At 38.9% G+C, this 27,170-nt stretch overlaps 1 protein-coding gene across 2 annotated transcripts in view; it reads right to left on the reverse strand.

The window, feature by feature from the left end:
- The window catches only part of NPTN (neuroplastin), a 43,439-nt gene that overhangs the window by 3,343 nt on the left and 12,926 nt on the right, over nucleotides 1-27,170 (reverse strand). For both annotated transcript variants that reach the window (XM_035130910.3, XM_035130912.3), the window contains 5 exons: nucleotides 20,429-20,600; nucleotides 18,513-18,607; nucleotides 13,646-13,779; nucleotides 11,794-12,067; nucleotides 1,253-1,274 (listed from right to left, as the gene is read on the reverse strand). In XM_035130910.3, the coding sequence (XP_034986801.1) occupies nucleotides 1,253-1,274; nucleotides 11,794-12,067; nucleotides 13,646-13,779; nucleotides 18,513-18,607; nucleotides 20,429-20,600 (697 nt within the window). The remainder of the gene's footprint in view (nucleotides 1-1,252; nucleotides 1,275-11,793; nucleotides 12,068-13,645; nucleotides 13,780-18,512; nucleotides 18,608-20,428; nucleotides 20,601-27,170) is intronic.

The raw sequence follows: 27,170 nt of genomic DNA on the forward strand, positions 1-27,170 counted from the left end.
GTTGTGCTGGGAAATTTTTGAACTATTTCTGTTTTTAACTCTGCCATTGTATTTTATAGGGTTGCGTTTTGATGTTTTGAAAACATTATGTAAGCCCATTATGTAAGCCACCTTGTGAGGGCAGTGTGTCCTGAAAGGTTTAGTGAAGGTGTATTAAATAAGCAGCAATGTCAACTCTCCAAAGATCAGTTCCTCTTTACTCTCTGAATTCAGCATCAGTTTAGGCTACTGGCATTCCTATGATTTATTCTAAGGCCTAAACAATTTTTCAAACTGGGTTTTGAGCTCCCTGGGTTCCTTGGATGATTCAGGGGTTTCTGAATGAGAAGTACAATTGTGCCAGAGAAACTTCCTTGGAAGATACCGGTAGCTTGTTCATCATTACCAGTTGTCCTTTGCAATGTGAAGCCATGGAGTGTAAAATGCAAGCTCAGCTCACACAAGGCAGTGGCAAGGTCTAAAACACTTGCCCAAAGCTCTCCAAGACCTATGTGAATACTGTTGATTAAATTTATAATTAAAATATTTATACCCCACTCTGCATTACCTAAATGAAAGTAATTCATAATTACATAAGAATACGTACTGTAAAATAAACCAACTGAACAAAAACAACATATAAAGCTACTTAAACAATACCAAAACACATCACTAACAGGAGTTTTAAAGTGCTTAGGTAAACAAAAAAAAAGTTTTTTCCTAGCACCTGAGCAATAAAACTGGGCCTCCTTGGGGATGGCATTTCCACAGTTGCAAAGGACTTCCTTGTTGACATCTGTTTTACCTCTGACTGGTACAATTTAGCAGAGATTTTGGAATGCAGGCAGTTTGATACAAGAGCAGAGGTTTCATCAGGTACCTGGGCCTCAGATGCTTATGGCTCAAAATTTCAGCAGTGCCAATTTTTAACTGAGCTTGAAAGTGAGCCTGTGGAGCCAGTGAAGCTCTTTAGAGGCTGACATGATATGGTTGAAAGAAGGCATGCCAATCAAAAATAATTTTAATAATCATCATTTAATTATATGTACCCCACTCATCTGACCGGGTTGCCCCAATTCTAGAAGGTTCTGGAAGATGTATCTCTGCGTAACTGAAGCTTTTGTAACACCTTAAAAGGTAGTTCCACAATTAATGCAGTGCCTTGGAACCATGGTAGACAAGTGATCATAGGATGGGTTCCCTGGAAGGTGGAGAAGTCTAAAAGCCATTGCCTCCCATATGAAAAATATGCAGTCAGTTATGAAATACTTACATTGGCCCAGCTGGTTCATCATCTGCAGCAGGAATTCATTGTGATCCAGTGAAGGAAAGAGAGAAGGAAAGAAGAGTCTAGTTAAGAATCCATAGTAAACTTTTACTGGGCTGCAAACAGTATTATCTACATACAGCATTTATTTAAAGGCCATTCCGTTTGTATTGCAAATATTCATGAAGGTTTTTTTCTGGCTTTGAGTTTAGATGACAAGTATGTTGTTCAAAATGATTTCAGTTAACACTTTTAATGCTCATCATGAAAAACTGCAACTGTAGTGGACAGATTGTTGCAATGTGGTCATACTCATCCTGTCCCCAAGTTCCAGTGGTTCAATCTTAACAAGATAGATGAGAAGACAAACCAACATTTCAGTTGTAAAATCCTGCTGTTTTGTTTCTAAAAATAAAGGTTTTCCCCGGCCTCTTAACTGTTGATGGACAAAACACAGGAAATCATATACCACCCTCTTTCACATACTTTTGCCTGATCTCTTAAATAAAATTAAGTTCCAGAAAGTGGAAGAGGCAATTTTGACTGATACTAAAAAGGCAGTCCTTCTGATAGCAGCAAACTTCTGTGATTCCATTTATAAATATAAAAAAAAAGTTTCTGGCGAAACAGCATAAAGGTTACACTAGTATTACAGTTCACAGAGACTTCAGCTTGTGAGATGGGAGAGCCAGAAAGTTGTCCCATTTTTAAGGTATTTTTTTTGAAAATAGGAAAAAAAGTCAACGTGTGGCTTTTCACATAGGCTTCTTTATGATCAACTGAACATTTCATTGATGCTTTAAAATGATGCAGTACATTAAACAACAAAAAGGCATTTTTTGAACAAGGAAAACCCCAATCCATAAACTTGTGCAAAAACTTCTGTAGAACTTCTATGGATGACCATGTTTTCTGCATTTCATCATTTTTCCAAGCTAAAAAAAACTTTCTCTAAAATCTTTATTATTATTTTTTTTAAACTCAGCAGGATTCCACAAGGGGTCTTAGGGAACACAAAGCAGTTATGGAAACTACAGTCTTAACAGTGTTGGCAACCGCATGAGCACACACTAGGAGTAATGTTGATCAAAGCTGAACATTACTCCACCTGTACCTTCGAGGCAACGGATAGGGCAAAGCCACCGCCAGCACAGTTATCAAAATAAATAAATAAATAAATAAAACATTCAAAATAAAGAGAGCTAACCACAAACCAACAGCTTGACAGCCAAAATAACACACTAGCAACACACTAGTGTCCACATAAGTCTGTTACTAACAGTAAACTATCAGAACAAGGTACAGAAAGAACTAGGACTAGTAAGGACAACCAGACATCAATGTGCTGTATATACAGTGGGGATATACAGAGACACATCAGGTATTGAAACATAAAGCACATTACAGCAAAACTACGGTAATCTCCCCTTAAAATGAACACCTTTCAATTCCCAAAAGATTTCAGAGGCATCCTAGGCTATAGACTCTACATTATAAACGGTAGATTTAAGAGCCATTTACTAGAATCTGTGAGACCTTGGTGAGAGTTTTTAGGTTTTTGGTTTTTTAAAAAAGAAATGAGCAGGGTTAGTAGTACCACATTAAAGCAGTCATTCTACTCAAATCCTTGCTTTGGTCCCGACAGCCTACAAAAAAAGACACTTGAAGTTCTTTTCCCCTACGCAGTTCTGAAAAAGATGCAGGCTCCTGTCATTCTGCAAGCTCTAATTTGTACCACCTGAAACATTGATCCTCAAGCATTCTGGGTGGTAAAAGACAGAGGTTTTATTGAACAAGTTTAACCAAAATGTTTTGCACTTTACAAAAGAAAATCAGGTGAGTGCTCTGGCACTTATGCATTAGGTGCTGGAGCATGGCCTGCACTGTTCACATGCGAAAATCCTATTGGACTGGCAGGACTTCCAACACCTCCCTCTATGTCCAGTAAAGCATGGTTGTCAAGTGAAAACCTTAAATCACCACTAGCTTGTGGGTCAGCCGCTTGAGCATTACAAAATCGGCCCCAGCACGGTACAATACGTGACAGACAAAAGGACCGAATCCTAGAGAAGTCGACCAATAAAAGGGAGGAAGGAACAGAACTACAGAAAAATGGTACAAATTAGAAAATGAAATTCAACAGCAAACTTAAACCCAAATTAGTTGTGAACGTGAATGAGTAAAACTAAGAAAAGTGTTAACATTATGAACTGTGCATTGTATAGACTGAAGCGGAGATTAAACAAACTCCAAAGCATGCAGATCTCTCACTTACCACCATTTTTAAAGGAATGATGCAATTGAAGGGGGAAAAAAAGAAGTCATAGTAACTGACAAATAACAATACAACTCAAACAGCATGATCTAGTAATAATCTAATTTGCTAGTAGTTGAGCTGGTAGACACACAAGACAAGATGTGCCTCTGTATTCCAATCTGATGGGTGCAGGTCCAGAGTAATGTACCTTGCCCATTTTCTGGCCGCTGATAAATATCACTGAAGGTACTCTGCCAACTTCTTCATTAGATTTGTAAACTATAAAAACCAACTGCAGGCACAGGATACATGTGCATTTGAGAGAGATATATCCTCAGCAGTTCTTAAGGGTCATATTTCAAAAATTAAAAGCATGCATTGTGTAGTTTAGTGGTGGCGAAGGCATTGAACAGCATTCCTACCTGTCTAAAATCCTGAGTTCTCATTTTACACTTTTGTGTATCTAAACATAAATACAGCAACTCTGAACTAGTCTGAAGAACAAAGATATATTTCCCCCCTTTAAAGCCCCTTAAAATCCTCTAAAGTAAGGCCCCAATGATTTCCTAGCTGTCACTTAAGACTATTTCTAAAAAGAAACATATGCCAACTTTACCTACAGAATCTTACAGATACACCTACACACCCCTTGCAAACCTGTAAATTCAGATTTTTAAAAGAGATGTTTGTAGCTGCTTTGGGAAAATTATAGTTGAAGAGCAAGAAAAAAAGTACAAAGATCAAAGTAATGGATAAAACGAAGTGCCTCTATTTTGTTCACCAGCATCTGTACCAGAGAAACAATACAAAATGTAAAAGTGAGAATCCACGCCAAGAAGCCAGAGCACACAATGTATTGTCTTGTGGTTGTGTGATGGAACAGCACTACTCATTGGCTCTCCCCACTAGAGGAGCTAGATATACAGCAATTACTGATGAACGATATAGGCTCCCAAAGTGGCTTTCATACTATCAATTAAAACAAGCCAGCCCTAGCCTGCAGGCTTCTACTTCTAAAAAACAGCAATCCAAGGGCTAAAACTGCTCGCTCATGTATCCTCATGTCTTCAAATAGCTTGGGGGGGGGGGTGAAGAGAGGAGAAAAGTGATAGAAGCAAGAGAAAATGAACAAAAGGAATCACCCACTTCTTAATGGCATACCCAAGCATGTATCTGCATTAACCACCACCACCCTTAATAGGAGGGGGAGCAGTGTTGAGAACCAACACCAGCAAAAGTTCTTTCCTTCTGCAGTTGTGCTCCTGTCTGTGCCCCCATTTTCACATAGTGCAGTCTGGATTTACTGTGAAGCAGTACTTTAACCTCACTCCCTGCATGGGTAATCAGTAAAAGTAGTTGCCAACTGAGATGTTATATAGAGGGGAAAATATTGATGAAAAGACAGAGTACGTTAAGCTAAAATGAAAGCCCTATTTTTGTGGATGCTATGCTGAACCAAATTCTGAGCAAGAAACAGGCAGATGCTTGGGGTGGGGGGGGGAGAGAGAGGGTGGGTGGGTGGCAACTGTAAAGTAGTACCCTGGAAACCACTAAGATATGAATTTGAAATGTTTGCTTCTATTAGCCATATTATTGGTTAATTTTTTAAAAAATTAATATTTCAGGAGTCAAAGAAAATGTCTGGCATCCAAAACATATTTTGACTTTTGGACTATTTCCCCAATTGCAAAGTTCTAGCATGAACAGTGACTGAAACATGCATAGGATTCAATCACATCACACATTTGTGGGCTGCACAAAATTATGTTTCACATAAAAATTAGAACATGACAAATGTCCAAATTTTAAAATGCAATGATCCTATGAGTGTATTGGCTGCTGAAGTGTACAAATTCCATATCATATTTTTTCAAAGAGAGAAGCTACAGAGGGATAGTCCATGGAATTTTTAATTGATATTATTCCCCCACCCCCAGTTCCATAGCTAGGGTTGCCAGACTCAATAGTGGGCGGGACTTCTGTGCCTTTAATTGCCCTGCTCTCGTTTGAGTCTGGAAACCTTAAAGAGAAACCAGCAGACCCTTTGCTTGGAAATTAAACAAAGGGTCTGCTGGTTTCTCTTTAAGGTTTCCTGACTCAAAAGAGAGCAGGGCAATTAAAGGCACAGAAGTCCTGCCCACTATTGAGTCTGGCAACCTGATCCATAGCATTCTAACATATATGGGAGGGGGCATTTCAAGAGCAGCCAAGCCTGCTCCAGATTGACACCAAGCTCTACATTCTACACTGAAGAGCAGAAATGCTTTCAACTCATTTTCCTGTTTGATTCCAAGAATCACATCCCTCAGCAACAACACTAGAAGCAAAATGGAGTAAGCTTGAGAGCTTCCTACAGCAAGTACTCTAAGACTTAACACAGCTGGAAGCTTTAACATAAAAAGAAACTGTTGAGAGATGCTGTTAAAGGGCTTTTGAGAAACATGTTACACAACTTTTGAGTCATTTTTTATCAGTATATTGAAATGCCTGAGATACATAAATGGCATTTTGTTGATGAAGATATCCAAATACTAACCAATGCAACCCATCTGAAAGGGAATGGAGGGACAAATCTCTAGAAGTGGCAACGTCTGACCACAGTCAGCCCCAATAGATGTGGAATAGCACCTACCAGAACTAACAAGTTAGGGAATACAATTAACAAAGCTATGCTTTTGGGGCTGCTGGCATACTAGAACTCCTAGGCTGCAGGCAAAATTAGTTCCTTTTCATTCAGAAATGAAGCCAGTTTTCATGAAGTATAGCTACCTTTTGCTAGGGAGATTAGAAGTGAAGGATAGGAAGAAAGGGGGAGAAGAGAAGACAATTAAAAGTTTTCTTGATGTTACTATTTATAAACTAGGATCAAGGCAAAAAAATGAATATGAGAATCTAAGTAGGACAGTGGAATGAGACTGTTGCACATCCAGCGCAGAAGTACATTCATGAATTTTTATTACACAAATTAGGTATAATTTGGTGTAAGTTCACAAATTAGGAAAAATAATAAAAGCAGTTACCACGGCTTAATAAACTAAGGGATTTTTATTTTTTTACTTACCCCCAAAACATATACTTTAAAAAATGGAGTGTATGCCTATAAACTAACCCAATAAACAGCATTCCTTCCATTAAAATAATCATATCGGCATGTTGCACAACTCACCATGATTGAGCAATTATTACTGTGTTCTTGAGGAGAGGGGAATCACCATAAGAGGAAAATGCCACATGCCACCATGTAAGCAACAAAGGCTACATTCAGACAATGGCCATGTTTGGACAATAAAATCCTATCAATGAGACAGGATATGCACAAGTTCCATGCACCCCTTGGCAGATGTGGGGAAATAAACTGGAAGCTGCAGTTAAAAACAGTATGTCCTCAGCATGTCCAAACTGGGAACTATGGTTAATGGCTTTGAAGCAAATCAGGATTCATGAGCCCACTTTAAAGCATGGCTTCATATCCTGGCTTGTCTGCAAGTCATAGTTTCTTTGTTTGGATTTATCAAGAGGTTATGCGGCTTCCTGGCTTGTTTCCATGCTCATGTGTGAGTATATGGAGCACAATCAAATCCTGGTCAATGTAATTGCACATTTTAGCACTGCTTAAAACCCCTTTGCCGCCCGCCCCCCCCCCCGCCATCCTGACCAGAAAGAAAAGCAGCCAGTAAAAAGGCGCCAGTCATGTAATTATGATCTGAAGTCATGTAGGAAGCTGAGGAGGATCATATTATGAGGCAGTTGTATGTTTCAGTCACTTAGTAACACTTAATTTCCAGATGACAAGCATCTTGCTGCCTCTGTGACCAGCACATCACAGGGAACAACAGGCTGCAGGTTCTTCATGTTGGAGCTGCAGGCAAACAGCACAGATGTGGGGGTGCTTAGCTGTGCTTATCAAGGCTGGATTGGCAGATTTCTTTCTCAAATCCTGCCCCCCAAAGCAGTAAATTCAATGATGCATCATCATCAGTAGAGCATAGAACAAGAGAAGAAGCCAAGAATGAGTTTGTCACTGTGGAACATTGTACTTGCACGAAGTACAATGCTCATTCACTACTGGGGTGGGGGTGGGGACTTCAACAAGTATAGCAGAAGGCCAAGTGCTTCATTTACTAAACTGCCAGGATACCAATTTTCACAGAACATAACATACACCAGTGTATATGGGGGGAAATGTAAAAAAATAAGGGTGTGGTAAACAAGGACCATTTTGTTACAGGGAACTGCATACCCTTAAACACAGGAAACATTTGTTTATCCCACCTTCTTCAACGAGCTCCAGGTGACATACATAGTCTTCCCCCCCTCCCTATTTTATGCATACAAAAGGTTCATGCACCAATTAGGCATTCAAGTGCCAAGGTAAAGAATACTCAGCCACTTGCAAATTAGGACACCAATTGGAGCAGTATCACTCAGGCGGTAGCATCTCTCAACTGAATTTGAAGCTAGAATCCCTCAGGTGAACTGTCACTGGAGGGGCAAAGGGAATATACTGATCCTGGCCTGATTCACAAAACAATGTAAAACAGTGTTATAATGAGTTGAAGAACATTTCTGACACAAGGTATGTAACTTCTTATTAGAAGTCAGAAGGCACCAATATAAGAAAAGGGCAAAGGGAAGAAACCTTTTGAGTACTCTTCCATTTGAAAACTGGTTGTTCTAACTTTGATGCTCTGGATTATGTCACTCGTTATAGTAGTATGTAAGATGTGCATGGAGAGCTGGTGATAGATTGGTCAGGCTAACAGGTTAACTACATGACATAAACCAGCAAGGGCTCTCTTCTCCCATTGCAAATAGATGATTTTGTCCATCTTTGCACAGACCAGTTAGCTCTGAAAAGTGAAATTTTATGGTTGAAACTTTATTATTTTGGGAGGGGGGAAAAGAAAAAATGCTTATGAAATCTCTAGCAGGAGTGAATCACCAAGCAAAGGCCTTCTTCTGAAGCAGTAACTGAAAGTCAAAGTCAGCACGAACATAGCGCAATTCAGTCAAGTAACAATGAAACATTATTCTTTTGCTGAGGGAGAAGCAAAGAGAATGATCACCAATTTATGTTTGGAGTGTGAAAGGATACAAACAACACACACCCTTAAATGTTTTTCAGAAATCAATAATATGTAGCTAGTGCAAACATGGTGCATGTTGGTATTGGTTTAATTGTATTTCAAGAAACCTCCCTTCATGTGATTATGCTGATGTGCAAACAAGATATTGCAGGTAAAATGGAACTATCCATAGGCTATGTAACTGTGGCAGTAATGGAAATGTTCTTGGTGGAAGCAACCTTATACTGAGTCAGACAATTGGTCCATCTACAGCACCTCAGTATTCTCTACACTGATTGGCATCAACTTTCCAGGTTATCGGACATGGTTCTCACCCAGCCCTAACTAGAGGTGCCCAAGAATGTACCTGGGACCTTCTGCATGCAAAATAGATGCTCTACCACTGAACTATGGTCCTTCAAAGTTCATAGGCAAGAACCTATACTCATATGCAAGAGTATTTGTAACAAGGAAAAAGCTTTGCCAAAATATGTTTCATTTTGCTACATTAGTCAGAAAGTATATTCTTTGTTTACTTTCTGATTATCATCCAAGGGGTTGATACTGACAAATTACAAGGACCTTTGGACATGAGGATGCACCTAAAATATTATGCTGAAATCAACCCTAAAAGTGAAAAACAAATATACATCACCTGTGGGAAGAGACAATATTACAAACTATTCACATCACCTGTTACAAACGGATGAAATCAGAGGTTATATTAGAACTGGCCTGGTTAGGCTGTAATCCACAAACCAATTGAAATGGCATATGCACTTGATCCATTCAGTTAACTTAACGACCAGTGAGGAATGCAATGGATAACTCAGGTTACCTATCGGACATGAGCCCACATCAGCAGACTATCCACAAGGATAGATAGATTCAAGCTCTCCTTTTGTTTTCTTGACATTATCAATTATTGGGATTGCTAACTTGGCTTAAGGAAAGCTAGCTTCCCTTTTATTCCCCTCGTGAACCACTCTAGATTTGGATGGCTTTCCTCACAGCAACAGTTGAACAAACAAACAAAAATATTTATGAAGCCAAAAGGAAAAGGCAGCCAACTCCTGACAGGTACACAACATGAAACCTACTCCCATTAATGAAAGGGGTAATACTGGGATTTCTTCAAAACATGCAGCCTTGATGTTTCAGAACTTCTATTAACCTTAGAAGGAAGCATCAATTCCATAGCTAGGAAATATTGCTATGTCAAAATAAGGATTCCAACTGTGAGCTATTTGGCCAAGAGCAACAGGATGCCATCCATATCAGGCAACAGCCCCCCTTATCCACTTTCCCCGAGTTCTCAAAAAGCTGAGAACACAACAGGGAACACCTATGTTTTCACACACTTAATTCCTGGCACATGCATCTTTCTAAGAGTGCATTAAAATGAACCCAGCAGTGTTAGCAAATGCTTATAATCTTATCAAACAGTAACCAGCATCTTCCAAATAAGGCCATGCACAACTATTTTCATGCCAGACTGCAAGCTGCGGTCAACCAATCTGGCTCTAGACCTGCTTGGGTCTTGTTAAGAGGTGGTAAAAAGCTTTAGACGCCATCCGCAGAGGAAGCGGCAATCAAAATAACAGAGCTTTTTCCTGCTCCTAGCCTTTGGCCAATTGGAGAGGACTTGCACAAACACACACTTTTCCATGTTAGTATGCACACACACACACACAAGCAATCTTCTCAGAGCTGTTCTATAGCCATCCTGCAGTGTTAGCTCTACATAACCACAGACACACATGCCTAGTAATACCACTGCTAGTTGCACTTTGAAGAAGCAGAGCAAAAGGAAAAGAAAGGTAATATATTTGGGCCTGCTTAAAGTTGCTTGTATACATCTGGGACTAGTTTCCTCCAGTCTCAGAACATGCAGTCCACTTGAGCGAGCATGTCAGGGTCAGTCTTCCTGTGTGGCCACACAGACATATTTTACAGCTGGGAGAAGCAAAATTTCCATTGCAGGGTTTTACTAAAAAATGTTGACCTTTTTTTGCTACAGACTTACCCAAGAAGCTTCCCTTTGAGCACCAGACATGTTCATCTTAAATAGGTGAATATTTTGACAAGTTAGCTGTGCAAAAACAGGACTTCAGGACGGAATCTATTATGAGATCTTAGGTTGAATCACTAGTTATGTCCATGATAGTAATAGTGCTTTTTACCGTGTCTTATACACCCTAAGCAGGACAGAATTATTACATTTTATAGGCAGCAATTACCCCTATATATTTCCAATAGCTATTTAAAAGCATCATACTGACACCATGATACCCAATATCACTCACCCCTGCTGAGGCAACAGAAATTATCTTACACAAGATCCTCCAGCTGGTGTGCCCAACACTAGGTGTGCTTCCATAATCATATTTGGTTAATTCTTGTTTAATTTTGTTACAAAATATTTCTAGGGTGCCTTTCCTTTAAGGTTATACCTTTTCAAGGTGGCTTACAATATGAAAAAAACACTGATTTTGGAGGTTTCTATTCTACGTTCTTGGCTTGATGTTTATATAAACATAATTAAATCTTACAAATCTGGGTTTTTTTTAAAAAAAATAAACAAAAATAAGGTGTGTATGAACAACAGTTTTCTCACTACAAAGAGTTGCAGGTGCTTTTAGGTAGCCAGTCTTTACACTTCACATGCAAAAGGGAGCCTTGCGAGCATATCTGATTAAACATTTCTGTTTTGTTAGAAGTATCCAAAATGATGTTCTGCAGGACACCACAACATTGAACTGAGGAAAGGAAGCTGCATTTGAGTAAAATCAACTAAGTAACTTCTAATGCTACCTTTAAAACCATTAATTCCACTATGATTATTTCAAAAGGCAACAAAAACCATTCCATGTAATATGAAGCCCTCCCTCATTTCTTAGTACTGCCCAGCAGCTCGGCTAAGCAATGCTTCCAAAATGATCTCTGCTGAATACAATATCAAGTTATCTCGACTACAAAGACACACATAACCAAGCAGACTCCTTGTTCTGCAAACCACATTTTATGAAGTTGAAATTATGGCCCTATACTTAACCCATTATGAGGCAGAAGAGAGGCAAAGTTTATTATGCAGCCTGCAGCACTGTGGATTTTTGAACTACTGATTTATGAGGTTCCCACATTTTGAAAGGAAGTCTCCCTGAAGCAAAGAGGAGGGGGCTGGTTCCCCTAGGAAATACAGTTAGTTGAGAAAACACTCTTACCGTCAGGGACCTCATCTGGCCGCTTCCTCTTCTCATAAACCACAATGATAACAACAAGAATTATAATCTCCGCCAGAATCCCCAAGAAGGGCCACAGAGGTGCCAGGTGACTGCGAACACGTAGGATGGTTTCTTCAGCCTTCCAGCCAATCGAGTTGGTTGCATTGCATTCATACACGCCAGGATCCTCATCGATCTGCAGGTTCACTATGACCAGCTCAGTGTAGTTATCTTTATTGGTAATGAAGAAGCGGCCAGTAACGTTTTTGATGGGCTAATGAAAAGCAGTAAAAGAGCAAAGGCCAAAATTATAATTGTTAACAAGTGTTGGAGACAACTGGCTCATTTACTACACACACATACAGTATTTTTTAATCATTCTTTGTGTTCTCTGCCATGTAGGCTTAACACCAGTCATATGGGAAGAAGTGAAGTGTGACAGCCTTCTTACAGGTAGGTAGCCGTGTTGGTCTGAGTCGAAGCAAAATAAAAAAATTCCTTCAGTAGCACCTTAAAGACCAACTAAGTTTTTATTTTGGTATGAGCTTTCATGTGCATGCACACTTATCAGCGTGCATGCACACGAAAGCTCATACCAAAATAAAAACTTATAAGGTGCTACTGAAAGCCTTCTTGCAGTAACAATTCAAGGATTTGACTGGGTGTTTCTTCTGAGGATTTCTTCTGAGTGTTTCTTCTGAGTGCCAAGGTTAGGCCCTATTACCACCACCTGCTGGCAACAGTGCAATCACATTTCAGTCACAACTTCTGATAGAGACTTGTATGATTCATGCACTGCTATAAACTCTCCAACACAAAACCCCAGAGTCTTGTCTCAAAGGGGATCCCCCACAGACAAATTTGTAATGTCGAAACCACAAATCCTATGAAGGAGAGGCCCACTGTCTTTCACATACTTCAAACAATCCCATGAAATATGATCGATCGTTTCTTCCACTCCATAAAACTCACAATATCCAGTCTCAATCCTCCTAGCCCAATACAAGCCACTCTGAAAAACACTATGCCCCATCAGAAATCTGTACAGATTAAATTGTCTCTGCCACTGTCTCAGTTTAAAAAATCAGAAATCCTGAAATGATGGACAAAAGGAAAATATCCTCCTACCTGTAGAATCAAACACCCACTATCTGTGCCATTCACCTAATAGACTCTTGAAACCAGCTTTTAACTTTCAAGGAGGACAATGGCACCACAAGATCTGTGTCCCTGCGTCCCAAATTGTTCCTAGCCATCTGATCAGCCATCTCATTCCCACTCGAGCAGGAATTCAATAGAACCAAACCAGAATGCCCATTGACTGGCTTTTCCCTACCTTTTTGTAGCCTTTGTGATGAAAAACAGGATTTGTATCACAATAAAATGAATATTTAGGCATGGACAGTATGTTGATCTAGCAGGGTTTAGATCAGGAAGAATACGATGAAGAAGACCATACTTGCAAAGGACAATGCTTAATTTGAGACGTAGCATTAAAAAAAAACCAACCTACATATCAAAGAGGCTAACTCTCATAATAATTAGTAGAACTGAGACCTGAAATAAATTACCTAGTTTTAACAGCAACACATTCAGACTCAGGGACCATTATAACAATGGAGCACAGATGCTTTGCATGTAGCAAGTCCCAGGTTTGATCCCCAACATCTCCAGCTAAAAGGAGACCAGTGATAGTGCTGGGAAATATCTCAGTTTGAGTCCTTCAAGATATGCTGTCTACTGGAAATGATACAACTGGTATTATCTAATTCATCTTAATGTGTTTTATCTCCTAACTGAAATGTCAGCCAGCACCTCAGGCTTGCCTAGCAGCATCACATCTTATACTCACCTCAGAAAAGCCATTATTCTTCTTATACCATGTCCATTCAGGGTATGGGAAGCCTACAGACTTGCAATACATCAGTGCTTCCTGTCCTTCATTCTTGTTTTCACTTCGTTTGTGCCCAGTAATATCAGGAGCAGCTAATACATACACATGTACACAAAAAGAATACAGTGCTCTTAAAAAATTATGTTTTGACAGTAGGTTCAAGATAGAGTTAAAAGCTTTGATTATGGTAAAAGCTTCAATTATAGATTGTCATTATATTGTGGTAGGTTCATATTTTACATTGAAGTTGTCATGTCACCAGCTCTTGCAGATTTATCCCATTAGAAACTGTTGTATTTATTTAGCAGTAGTTCCTTCTACGTCAAAAATGAACTTGGTCCGATGAACTTAAAAGCCAAGAGGGATGCAAAGAAGGTCCATAGTTCATGGACAGTGAGAACTAAATGTCTCTAGTTTGTAAGATGATATCTGATTAGTTGCCTCTTTGACAACATCAACTAAAGTACAGTAGAACAAAATAAACACTTGTTGGATAATTTTTTAGGAAAGCTTATTAAATTTGTAAGAATGTGAATACTGGTTTAAGATAATCAACTGTATAAATCTTCTCTTTTGTATTACTGAATCAAGGTTTTTTAAAAGCTTATTTTAATTATTAATAATCATTAACAATGGGAGCTGAATAGAGAAATAAGATGTTATTCTTTTAAAGCATGGCCAACACCTGTAAGATGTAGCAAAGGCATATGAAAGTAACTAGAAATGTTTATATATGTATAATGTTTAAACACTGCCATCATTATTTAATATACTGAATGAATTTCTCAGATGTGACTCATAAGATATCCTGAATTAGTTGTCTTTCTACAGTAGAAATGTTAGCTTTATCTACTTTAAAATCAAGCAATTTATTGTGAATAGTCAAAAACCTTTACAATGTACAGCAGGGGATAAAAATAACTTTCCTCTGAAATTATACAGCAGGACCTGTAAGTTTACAGCATTAAAAATTTACAGCATAGGGTTATAAAATTAGGAATCATTAACATATCTTGAATGGAGATTCTTAGCTGCCAGAGCAAATTTGGCTACCAGGTGTGTAATCTGAAGATCTTTATCAGCTAAGAGTTCAACTGTCACTTCCTGGGGGGGATCCGCCCGAGAAACAGTAAAGAATAGATGATTTAAAAATTCTCTGGGCGTTGTATACAAAGGGGCAAATCAGCAGGTAATGCTTTATATTCTCGACCTGATTGCATCCATAAATGCATTTGCGTTCCATATGGGGAAATCCCAGATATCTCCCCTCTGAATAATGCTGAGGTTTGTCTAATGGAGCCTGCTAGGGCCTGATCTGTTAATCCAGCCAGAGTCTAAGCCCAGGTCTCTGACACATATTTCAAATACACATCACAGCATACCAGGAATCCTGGCTTACTGTTAACATGCAGCTTGCTAGTGCACACTGCCATTCACTCATATTTCATTCCTTTTTTGGCAAGACTGGGTAAAATAAACCAAGAAGCCTCAATTATATTTGCCTTCCCATGACATACAACCTGGCATCCTGGTTTGTTGTTCCCAAACAAGCCACAATCAAGCCAATATAGCAAGTGCTGAAGTTGGATAAAAAATTCTGGCTTATCTGGAGCAACAAACTGGATGCAGGGTTTGTATATCATGGGAAGCCAACCTTAACTGCTGCTTATTGGTTTATACCCACTTGCATGAAGAAATGAAAAAGTTACGTGCACCAGCACACTCTTTATTCATAGTAAATCCTGCCTTACAATGGCGTCTGAATTTGTAGCCTTTTTTCTCTTTCCTTTTCCTTAAGAGACACCACAGATTAACAGACCTGCACAATTAGGGATATAAAGAGTATATAAAAGCCAATCTTTCTAGTGCATAAGAAATAATTCAATATATCTTTTGTATATTTTGTATACAAGGAAACTTTTCACAACAGGAAAACTAACTGGACACTTATAAATGCTTCTTTTCTAAACAAGTCTGTAAGTTGTCTCCAGAAGCATCTGCACATTTATGATTCATGTTTAATGAGTAATTCCAAAACAACTGAATGTTTGACCTACAACAGTGTGAAGAGTAAATGTTGAATGTAAGAAAGAAGACACAAATTATCTTTTGGACTTTTATAACATACTTAGTAATGTATCTGTTTAAACCAGCACAATTTTGACACTTGAAAAGGTGAACTTTCATGTGAAGCAAAGAACTTCTTCACTCTTGAAGACCCCACACCAGCACACTTGCTCCTGCCTAAGCAGGTCCACTGCCACTCACTTGGCCATTTCTTTAACTCCCAAGTCCTGTTGTAGAGTAATACTTTTGAGAGATTACGTGAGATCAATGAACTGCCTGAGATGAACCTTCATTAGCAGATGGCTTGGTATGCTTCAGTTACCACCTGTAAAACCCATTCGCTTTCAAGGCAGCTAATTTTGTCACACGTGTCCTTCTAGGCAACTGCTAAGGCCTGATCTGTTAATCCAGCTGGAGTCCAATCCCAGGTCTCTGACACATATATCAAATACAATGGAATTTATCCAAGGGCCCATTCATTCTTTACTACATACAAAAGAATGCAGAATCATGAAGATTTGCAATGATTTGTTTTGGGGTTTGTTTGTTTTTTTTAAAAAAAACCTCACTGCATAACCACAAAAATATAGTCACTGCATACCTGCAAAAATATAGTCCACAAAAATATATTGCTGCTTGTCCAGTGGGCAGGGTGATGGGCGCTGTAGACCAGCAATACCCAGAGGGTCACAGGTTGCCAGTAGGAGGGCATGAAAAATAAAGGACTAATAAATCGTGACTGAATCCTAAAAAGACACGCCGTATGAATGGGTGGTTCCAAGTTCAGATGACATCTGTGAGAAATTTTTTGTTTTGATGAGATATGAAACAGGATAAAATCCAGGACATATTGTCTAACAAACTGAGGTGTTCGAAAAATTGTTATTAACGGTCAGAAAACCTGGGGAGAAATGGAATGGATTCAAGTATCTTGAAAGAAAGCATGGCTGGGTGGCATGCATATTGAATGGGAGAACTCACACAGACACATTTTATTGCACTTGTAAACATGCTAAATCTCATCTTCATTGAAAGTTGAAGATATGGAAGGTTGCACTTTGGACAACAATGATTTTCAATTAAGTAAAGAGATCCTCAAAAAGTATTTTATGATAATCGGGTTTAGATAAAGTAAGTGAACAGTGTTCTAGCTATCTTTTGAAAAGCAATAAAATATTTTCAGAAAGCTGATTAGTTGAAGAACCTGAACTTGTAGCGAGAAAGGCAAAGAAGCATTGAAGATCACGGACAAGTTCTAGTCACAAAATATCAACAGGAGTTAAACAGAAGCAGCTGAGAGAGGAAAAAAGAACTTGCATTTTATAACAATTCAGCAAAGCATGATAATTCAATAAGAAAGGATAGCAAAGGATAGCAAAGATAAGGAAAAACCTTTGATAGAGAACCAAGTCTAAATGAGTGTAGAAATTATAGTTAGTACAAGAAAGTAGTCCAGGTGGCAACAGGTGAAAAAAAGTCTCTGCACAAAACCCTGGGAAGTAGGACTGTAAAAAGCATGAAAATCAGCTGAAGAGCCCAAGAAAGGGAAAGAAAGAAGGTGCTGGAGGATGAAACAAACCACTAAACTTTAAGGGGGACGGGAACCTAAAGATGGTAGAGAAAAAATTAAGAAAGTAAATGGCACTGTGCTGAAGCAGAGATGGGGAACGTCAGTCCCTGGGGCCAGATGGGAACACTGTGCAAGCAGTTGAGAGAACGTTGTTATTAATTTACACTTGGTAATGATTAAGCAGTCATGTGGACAAAATACAAAACCCATAGGAAACAGTGTACTTAAGTATTTTTCAACTTGCTATGTGTAACATTTACGATTCAAAGTTAGAGATTCAATGTCCTGTGCCCTATTGCTCTTTACAGCTCTAAATGGTCACCATTTACGCATCAAGGTAGTGGTGACTGTCATGCCCCCAAGCTTTTCACAGTGCTGTAGAATTACTTTCTGCCTCTCTTAAAAGAGAAAGTAGTTTGAGCTCCTTTGAAATGTTGTGGGGCAGAGAAGGGGGAGCCTGGGATTCACAGACTATTGGACTTCTGAAATACTGTATGACACTCTCTTCTAGACCTAATGAAGATGCACAATAAGATCTTTACAGGAGAGTCTTTCACTTTCACCGCTGAACTAGCTCCACCTAAAACTCTATTCTGAACCTAAGGAGATATACTGTACAGTGGTACCTCGGTTTATGAACACAATTGGTTCCAGAAGTCTGTTCATAAACTGAGGCGTTCATAAACTGAAGCGAACTTTCCCATTGAAAGTAATGGAAAGTGAATTAATCCGTTCCAGATGGGTCCGCAGCGTTCATAAACCGAAAATTCGTAAACCGAGGTGTTCATAAACTGAGGTTCCACTGTATAACATTTTCTACAAGGAGAGACAGAAATTCTGAAGAGCTGAAGCTTGGAGAGACTGATGATTCTTAGAAGCAAGAAAAATTGTTTTGATAAAACATAGTTGGGCAGCCCATTGAGCAGGGTAAAAGAGTGCAGCAAGGAAACAATACCAATGTACACACTATTCTAAGAATACAAAGTTTTCTGTGGGCAATTTGACTAAGCAGTTCAACAGACAATCCAAGTTTATTGAGACATGTGTGGAAGATACTCATGCAATAAGATGCAACTGTGAGATGGCAAGAACTAAATAAATAGATTCAAGAATAGTGATACAAGGATACAATTAGCAGAAATTAAGCTTTTTTAAAAAAGGAAGCAGAAAATAAAAATAAAGGCATACCTTTCACCTCTATAGTGGCATTTGCTACAGGGGAACCCGCAAATACGAACACACACAAATATTCCCCTGAATCATCTGCTCTGGGCTTTGGAATTCTGCAAAGAAAAGAAATGTGGATCCAGATAGTTAGCTCACAATTGGTAACAAATCAACTCTGGTTGCTGAGAAGGAATAGCTCAATCATCTCTGGTTCATTCTGTGAACAAAAAAAGTGAATCTAAACCACTCCAAAATGATTACGGTATGTTACATATAGTTTGTTTTCTTCTACAAAAAAAAAATGCAGGAGTCAAATAACTACGCATGGCACATATTTAAAGCGGGATCTTGTCTAATTTTGTGCATTTGTTTGTTGTTTTAAGGTATCTTAGTAGGAGATGCTTTGGTTGGAAATTAAATAAAACCTTTCTAGTGTTCAAGATGGTTAAGAGTGATTTTAAATCACTTGTCCTACCTTTCTGCAGAGCAACCTCACTAGATTATGAGTTATGGGCATCACTAGCAATCTGGTAAGTGCTTTTATAGATCCTTGTTGACAAACCATTTGTTTCTCAACAAACCATTTGTGCCACAACTGAGAACGTTCCGATATGCGGAAAACAGAACCTGCTGTGTTGGTTGAATTTTAAAGCAGGGGCTCCTCTGTAGATATTAACAGCTAGAAGACAACTGGGAATTTTAACAAAATGTTGCATTCACTGTTTCAGTCAGTCTTACTCTCCTGCATGACACACCATCCCACTCCCAGATGGTTTTCAGTTTCCTTTTCCAGTCAGCCAGAATCCTGTGGGCACTGAGCACACTCCGGTGCTTTAGCAACTTCTGAAGAACTTTTCAAACAGCAGCCCCACATAATAATCAACTCACACCACAATCTCACTCCAGATCACCATTTTTTAAATCAACTTCACATCCACTCAATGCCCCCCCCTCCCGGCAATATATTGTAGTTATTAAACACACATCTAAATACTGTTTTCCCTTGTTCTGAAGTTAAGGACTAGAATATGAATATTTTTAAGGTGACCAACAGTGCTAACCAAGTTGTATTCCAGCTTCTATTCTTAAACTCAAAATTAAGTGTGCTGAGTTGGGCAAAATTACCCAATTTTAATATATATTGCAACTCAAGGCACAGATCCATATTCTTGAATTTTAAACACTGACAAATACTATACATTGCCCCAATGATCATGAAGACCAGACAATACTCTTGTGTGCAGTCACTGCCATGTTGAAGATGCTAGTAGCAAGGAAGTAGCTACCATTTCTAAGTCAGGCTGATACCCCTTTAAATCACCATAAACTGGAGTCCACCCTTAGAAGTTCTCTAGCAAGAGCTAAAGGTACCCAAAGTTCTGTCAGTACTATGCCCTAAACATGGACCAAACCTTGAAATAAGCAGCAAAAAAATATGCAGCAACTGCTAGCTCTAGATTTGATCCATTGTTGGAACACAGAACAACCCAACTGCCTTATCTGGAGCTTCGAACAGAAATATGTAACCCTAGCATATAGTATTGCGATTGCCTAGATTGGACTTCTCACATGCTACAATTTAAAAGAAAATTGCACCAAGGTAACTCAAATTCTATAAGAGTCTTACACATACTACAAACTGAGGAGATTTGCATGTGATTATGTTGCAGAGTTTACTCTTATTAAAGGAAGATGAGATAAATTATACAAAAAAGAATATTCACAGCACAGAAAATACAACTTCTGACCAGCAGAAACTATTATTTTGAACATTACTCCTTGATGACATAATGCTCAACATGAATCCACAGTAATGGGTCTTAAATGTCACATAAAATTTATTAGCCACACATGTCAAATTTCACTGGAAAAAGTTTAGCTCCACTGTAGCTTCATTCATTTTTTAGGGACAATACCAAAGCCACTTCAAGGCTTACCTGTACTGGGTACTATCTGTGTTCTCTCTAGTATCCGAAATCTCTACACCATTTTTCACCCAATAGCTGTCAGTGAGAGGGCTGGGAAATGTTGTGAGGTTGCACTGTAGTGTGATGGGAGGTGTGGAATGTGGAACGATGATTGTATCATTACTGGCATTGATCCTGGGCTCTAAAAAAGAAGGTACATTAAAAAGAAGAGTAATCAGTTTCTGCACACTGAAATGCCCTACACATCACAACTAAATGGCAGAGGAACTGGGAGAGGGAAGAGAACTACACATGGAACACAGCTTCACTAGCTTAAGAGACATCAAGAAAGTCATACAGTGAACAGCTGAGCAGCAGAGAAAGGCAACAAGGACCAGTCCCCCTATATGAAAAGGGAAAAAAGAAAAGAATGAAATACATTCTGGAGTTTCTCATATTTAATATAATCACACAAGGTTAAGGTTAGTAACATGTACACCTTATCAGACTCAACAATGGAAGAGGCATAGTTAACAGCTATGCAAGCAAAATAAGCTCCATCCAAGTAATAGCCAATTCACCATTGTGAAGTTTTGACATGTACACATGACATCAGTTTGAAACACCTTCATCCGCACTTATGCTTGCAACATTCAGCCTATTCCACTAAAATAAAATACAGAGTTGTATCCAATATAGCGCTACGTAACTTGTTTCATTAGCCCAAGGATTTACACTTGCACAATGGAACTGCCCTCACCCCACATGCCCCATAAAGCTGTTCTGGGGGTTTCCCCAACCCTCTGGATCAGGGGTCAGCAAACGTTTTCAGCAGGGGGCTAGTCTACTGTCCCTCAGACCTTGCGGGGGGCCAGACTATATTTTGGAGGGGGGAATGAACACATTCCTATGCCCCACAAATAACCCAGAGATGTATTTTAAATAAAAGCAAACATTCTACTCATGTAAAAACACCAAGCAGGCCCCACAAGTAACCCAGAGATGCATTTTAAATAAAAGAACACATTCTACTCATGTAAAAACACACTGATTCCCAGACCGTCCATGGGCTAGATTTAGAAGGCGATTGGGCCGGATCCAGCCCCTGGGCCTTAGTTTGCCTACCCATGCTCTGGCTCATAATGCATAGTGGGAAGAGAGAATGTGAAAGTCGAGTTGTACAAGCATAAATCATTGTGCTGATGGGGCGCAATAGTTGGATACTACCAATATATTGGATGCTCTCATATACACCATTATAGATAAAATGCTGTTGCTGAAACATGCAAATATCCTATTAAAGATATCTGTAAAGCACAATAAGCTGTGTCTCTGCTAAAACCCTGTATAGAGTTTTCCAAACTGAGTTGCCAATGCCAAACTTCCAAGAAGCTAACAAAGAAAATCATGTCATTATCAGACACTAGATTGCATACAGTTAAGATTGTAACTTAAAAATACAGTACCAAGATTGTATTATGGTATATATCATAATACAATCTAAAAGAGATCAATGCACCACTTTAAACCACAGGCTAAAATTTATTTTAAGACTGACATTTAGGAGACATAGGAGAAATATTTTCCTTTTCCTTTCATTTGGCAACATGTGATTGTCAAAGTGCAGCAGTCAGAGCTATCAGCAGGTATTTCCCAGGATTCCTCTAAGTCCAAGAGATAACGCTATATTGCATTCTCCTAAATTGCAAGTTATTTGTTACACTTTTCCTACTGCAACCTGAACACCAGAAATCTAAATCTCCACTGAAGATGAGAGCAGAACATCAGCAACTAAATGTCCTCCCAGCTCCATTCTTCATTCAGGTGCTGTTACCTTGACGTTAAAAGGTTACACATTCTTGCTACCCACAAACCGTGACCAACCAAACTCACTCATATAGTTGCAGTAATAAGAAAAAAATAAAATGAATAGCAGTTCTAGATCAAAGATACTTGGTAAGCCAGTTATTGCTGCATGTAAAAAATGATGCACTGTCAATACTTGCAAAGGACACACCCAGATCTGTATTAGGAAAAGTTGTAAGTGTATGAACAATGTTCCAAGTGACTGTTAAGCAGGAAAACGTGGAAACCAAAGCAGAAGGAAGGGGGCAGGGGAAAGATGCACAAGACTTTGGGAGATATCAAATGGCATAGTTACTAGTTTGTCTCTTGGAATTATCCAGCTTAAACTGCAGAAGGGTTTTTTAGCATTGTTTTGTCACAAGGTTGTTATCTGTATTTTGGAAGATTCTAATGACCATAATTGGAAAGAAGCGTATTTCTAAATCTGAGCTCAAAACATGAAGCCAGTAATGTAAGACAAAATATCCTCATCAAATTGTTGACCATCTACATTATTAGCTTTACTCATGACTTGTATGTTGACACAGAGCCATTTTCCATTTCATGTAGGAAGATGCTGTAATCCAACGCAATAGGCTGGATGCTTTCTTTTAATGTCTTTTTTTTTAATTGCAAGAGCTGTTACCTTAGATAGCTTTACATGTTTCTACATCCACTATCGTTTTTACATAACTGGGACACCCTTCCAGTGCTCTATAAAGCCTAAGTCTCAAAGTTACAATGAACACAAAGCATATCTTCCTGACGTACAGTATTAAACTTTGTGCTTTGAGTTTATATGAAAGTTATACACAACACTGAAAACTGCATTTCAGAAACCCAAATAATCCATAACAAAGAAACTGGACAATGGCAAAACAGATGGAGCGTGATATTTGACTAAGTTTTACTCAGCATAGACCTACAAGAATTGATGGATCTTAGTCATGCTAATTAATTTCAGTGGGTCTACTCTGAACCAAACAGTCCTCCTGTGTGTGTTTATTACTGTCTTTGTGGGGCCTAAAATGGCTAGCATCCACTTACGTCAACTCTATTACAGAGAACTACAGTATTGTCTTGCTCACCGCCATCTTGGCAAAGCAGCACTGTTAAGTACGGTAGGTATGCTGGGGATGGCAACTGAAGCTTTGGCGTTATCAGTTCCTTGTCAGCCAAGCTGCCTGCCTATGTTAGCCACTACACATTATCTAGCACCTATTTGTAGCTAATGGTGACCCTATTGCTTCACCCTATATGGACTTCCACTTCTTTGACCAACACCTCTTCCTTCCACTCTATATTTAACACAATGTTTTCTTACACTTAAACCATAGAACTCTGTACACACATTTGTTCCCTTACTAGGCTTGTAGCTCCAACCATTTCTTTTAATGTGGTATTACTCACTGTTGACCCTAAAATGTACATTTCTTTGAAGCAGGTTCTGTATGTTACTGACAAGACACTACTGTAAAAGGCCATGACTACACTGTATAGAAGTGTAAATTCTGACCTGGACTACTAGTTTTACCCAAGACTCTATTCCTCAGGCAGAGGGACCACAGCAACTGAGCCTAGTTATTTTCCAATGGTATGGGGTATCATAGCTGTCAAGTTTTCCCTTTTCTCGCGAGGAAGTGTATTCAGCATAAGGGAATTTCCCTTAAAAAAAGGGAGAACTTGACAGCTATGTGGGGTATGTGAGGAGAAGAAATGAAAGAAATGCTGCTGGAGCTAAAGGAAGAAGTGCCTAGAAAAGAACAAGGCCATAACTGCACACTCATCAACATACAAATTTCACACAAGAATGACACCTTCGGCCATGCCAGATTCTTCTTTTACCCATTTGCCTTTGAGATTCTTTGGTACACTTCACTTCCACCCATCCACATTCCCAGCTACTATGTTCTCGAACCACATACACATTTCCCTCGAAATACATGTCTATGCAACAGATATGTACACACAAACCCAGATGTTACATTACTCACTCATATGCTCTTTCCAGACAAATTGCAATATTAAATGAAGTAATTATTTCTACAATTTTTTATTTTTTGTGTAACTATATTTTTCTAGAACTGTTCTATTTTTGTGTTAAGATAGGAAACCTGAAGCTATACTTTAACAATAACAGACATTATGGAATAAGTTTGCAAAGAGGTTGTGCTAAGGACTATAAATTAAGGGGGGGAAAGGCTCAAAATTTTCAGGTGGAAGAAACAGCAGCAAAAATGTTGCATCACAGACCCTGTATGCTCTCTAAGGTAAACTGGAGGAGCTCTCTTGCACATCTCACTTCTGTCTGAGGCATGCTCGGTAGGAACATGAGAAAGGGTCTTTTCCATAGTGACACCCAAGCTGTGGAACTTCATGCCCTGGAATAAAAGTCTGGCTTTCCCACCTGACCTGTATTTTAATTGCCTTTTCTGGAGCTTTTCATTTAGGCAAATGTTTGGCTAGCTTGCTTTTCATAGAGATGTTTACACCTGCCATGTTTATATATTCCTTCCCAATTCTAGGATTCCATGATTCCGAATTGTTTGGGGGTCATTAGATTTTGATTAATCATAAGCTGGGGTACCGTGAATGGAGTTGAGGTTTGTCTGAGGTGATGCAGGATCGGTGCTAGAGTATTCAAGTCAGAGAAATGAATTCTGACAAGCTTCACAGTGCCTCAGCAATCCAGACATCCAAAAATGCTGCAGATGAGGATCTACAGAAAGCAAAAGTATGTCTCCAGGTTTATCATATTTAAGGAAAATGCAAGAATGTTTGCCTGGGTTGGGGGGGGGGAGAGAGAGAGCAGCACTGCAAAAGCAAAACCTATTATTTATTAAATTTATATACCACCCTTAATCTGAGGACCACAGGGCAGCTCACAGTACAAAAACACAAAAATACATAACGTAATAGTAAACAAAGCAATAATTTTCCCCAACCCATCAGAATGGAAGGGGGTTAAGCTCCTTTGTAATCAAAAAGTTTAGTTTGTGATCAAAGTGAATGACTTTGCCTGGACAGCTCATCCTTTTAAATTCTTCCTCCTCAAAATCAATTTTTGAAAGCTGCCTTGCACAAAAGTCCCTGAAACTATTCAACTGCAATTTGAATGTTTTGTTTGTTTTGACCCAAGAGCACCTTTTATGTCTGCAATTTTTAGTCCAACTTTCCATAAAACACCGGGGGAGATTAAATAATTCCTCCTCCTTTTTACACACCAAAAAACTGTGATAGCTACCATATTTTTCGCTCCATAGGATGCACCTGACCATAGGATGCACCTAGTTTTTAGAGGAGGAAAAGGAAAAAAGTTTTTTTGCTTTCTTTAATTGTTCTAGGCTTTTGTGCGAGCTCTGGTTCTCGCATTCGCTCCATAGGGCGCACAGACTTTTCCCCTTCCTTTTTGGGAGGGAAAAAGTGTGTCTTATGGAGCGAAAAATACGGTACACTTCTAAGGACAACCACTTCAGCTGCTCTTCAGAAATTTGGCAGGATTTATGCCCTAGCAACCTTGCTTGCAAATGTCACCCAATTCTTACACAAAATAGTTACAATATTTCTTGTTGAAAAAAGATCCAATTTCACAAGTGCCTAACACAAAAAGGCCTTGGACCTATTTGCCTGAATTTGAAAAGCTTTATCCAGAATGGAGGGGCAAGTGAATTGGCAAAAACGTTATCCACTTCTCTCAAAAGTTATAGCCATTTTCTAATTTCCCAATAGTGAACTGGAGGGTGGGGGAACAAAGCAGGCTCAGACCCTGAAACATACTGCGTATTGTGATTGGTTGGTGTAGACTTTTATAATTTTAATTTGCTTGTCAGCTTAGCATGAGCTGCTATGGGAGACAGAGCAGAATAGTGGTATAACTTCTGATGAACAAGACAAATGAGAAATGGGATCTATGGGAAAGATAAGATGAAAAAGTTCTAATAATAACCTTATCAATATTTTATCTCGGTTATTTCGGAGACCAAATTCCATTCTCTAACTGGCTCTGCTCTCTCACATATTCACTACAATAATTGTAGTGTACAGAAGAAGACTGAAAGCAGAATGGCCTTGTTTCTAACATTGGCTTGTGAAAATATTCATAGCTGAAAATGTACACAATGCATATTTGACAGTTCTTCACTGTGAATCCCAGCTCATCCTTGTACTTACAGGCTGGCTTGGGCATGTTATTTTCTCTGCCGCAGCTCACGCAGTCCCAATGGGGGAAGGAGCCATTCACGGAAGGGAATCAGGAAATACTGCCAATATTAATTTAAAGGACATGGTGGCCTTCAGATACAATCAGCCAAATACATTAAATGAAACTAAGTTGAACAAGAAGGTGCCCATTTTAAATCCTGCAACTGTGCGAGGACTTTCTTTTCTTCAAGTTATCCATCAACATTTTACTATAGCCAAAATGTTGTGTTTATCACAAGTTATCATTTCATTCAGCAGTGACAGACACTTGATTCTTCCTGCTTTAACATTCCCCTATAATTCTTATTAATAAATAATATCAATAAATACAATTGATCCAGTATTTGTTCATCTACTTCTGCTTTATCTACCACTGCCAGGAATAGAATGCATGCTCTTAAACCAATGATCAAAATGTCACAGCTTGGGGACACCGGGTTCTCAAGACTGCTTTCCAAAACATTGGGTGAGATCAGAATACAATTTAATAATAAATGGAAGCATAAAGTGTTTTATATTATTGTGGGGACTCCCTCCAAGTGTGGAGTCTCATGAGTATGTGTCATCTAAGCTGCAATAGAAAACCAAAATGGAAGCCCAGAATGTGATGCCTTGGGACACAGCAGCAATTCTTAGAGGGAGGTAAACAATATTTAAAAACAATCTGACCAAGTAAAAATTCAGCATAAATTTGTATCAAAAATATATAATTTGTTACAAGATGGAC

This window comes from Zootoca vivipara, chromosome 13, assembly GCF_965207765.1.
Source record: "Zootoca vivipara chromosome 13, rZooViv2.hap1.1, whole genome shotgun sequence".
Lineage (NCBI taxonomy): Eukaryota > Metazoa > Chordata > Lepidosauria > Squamata > Lacertidae > Zootoca > Zootoca vivipara.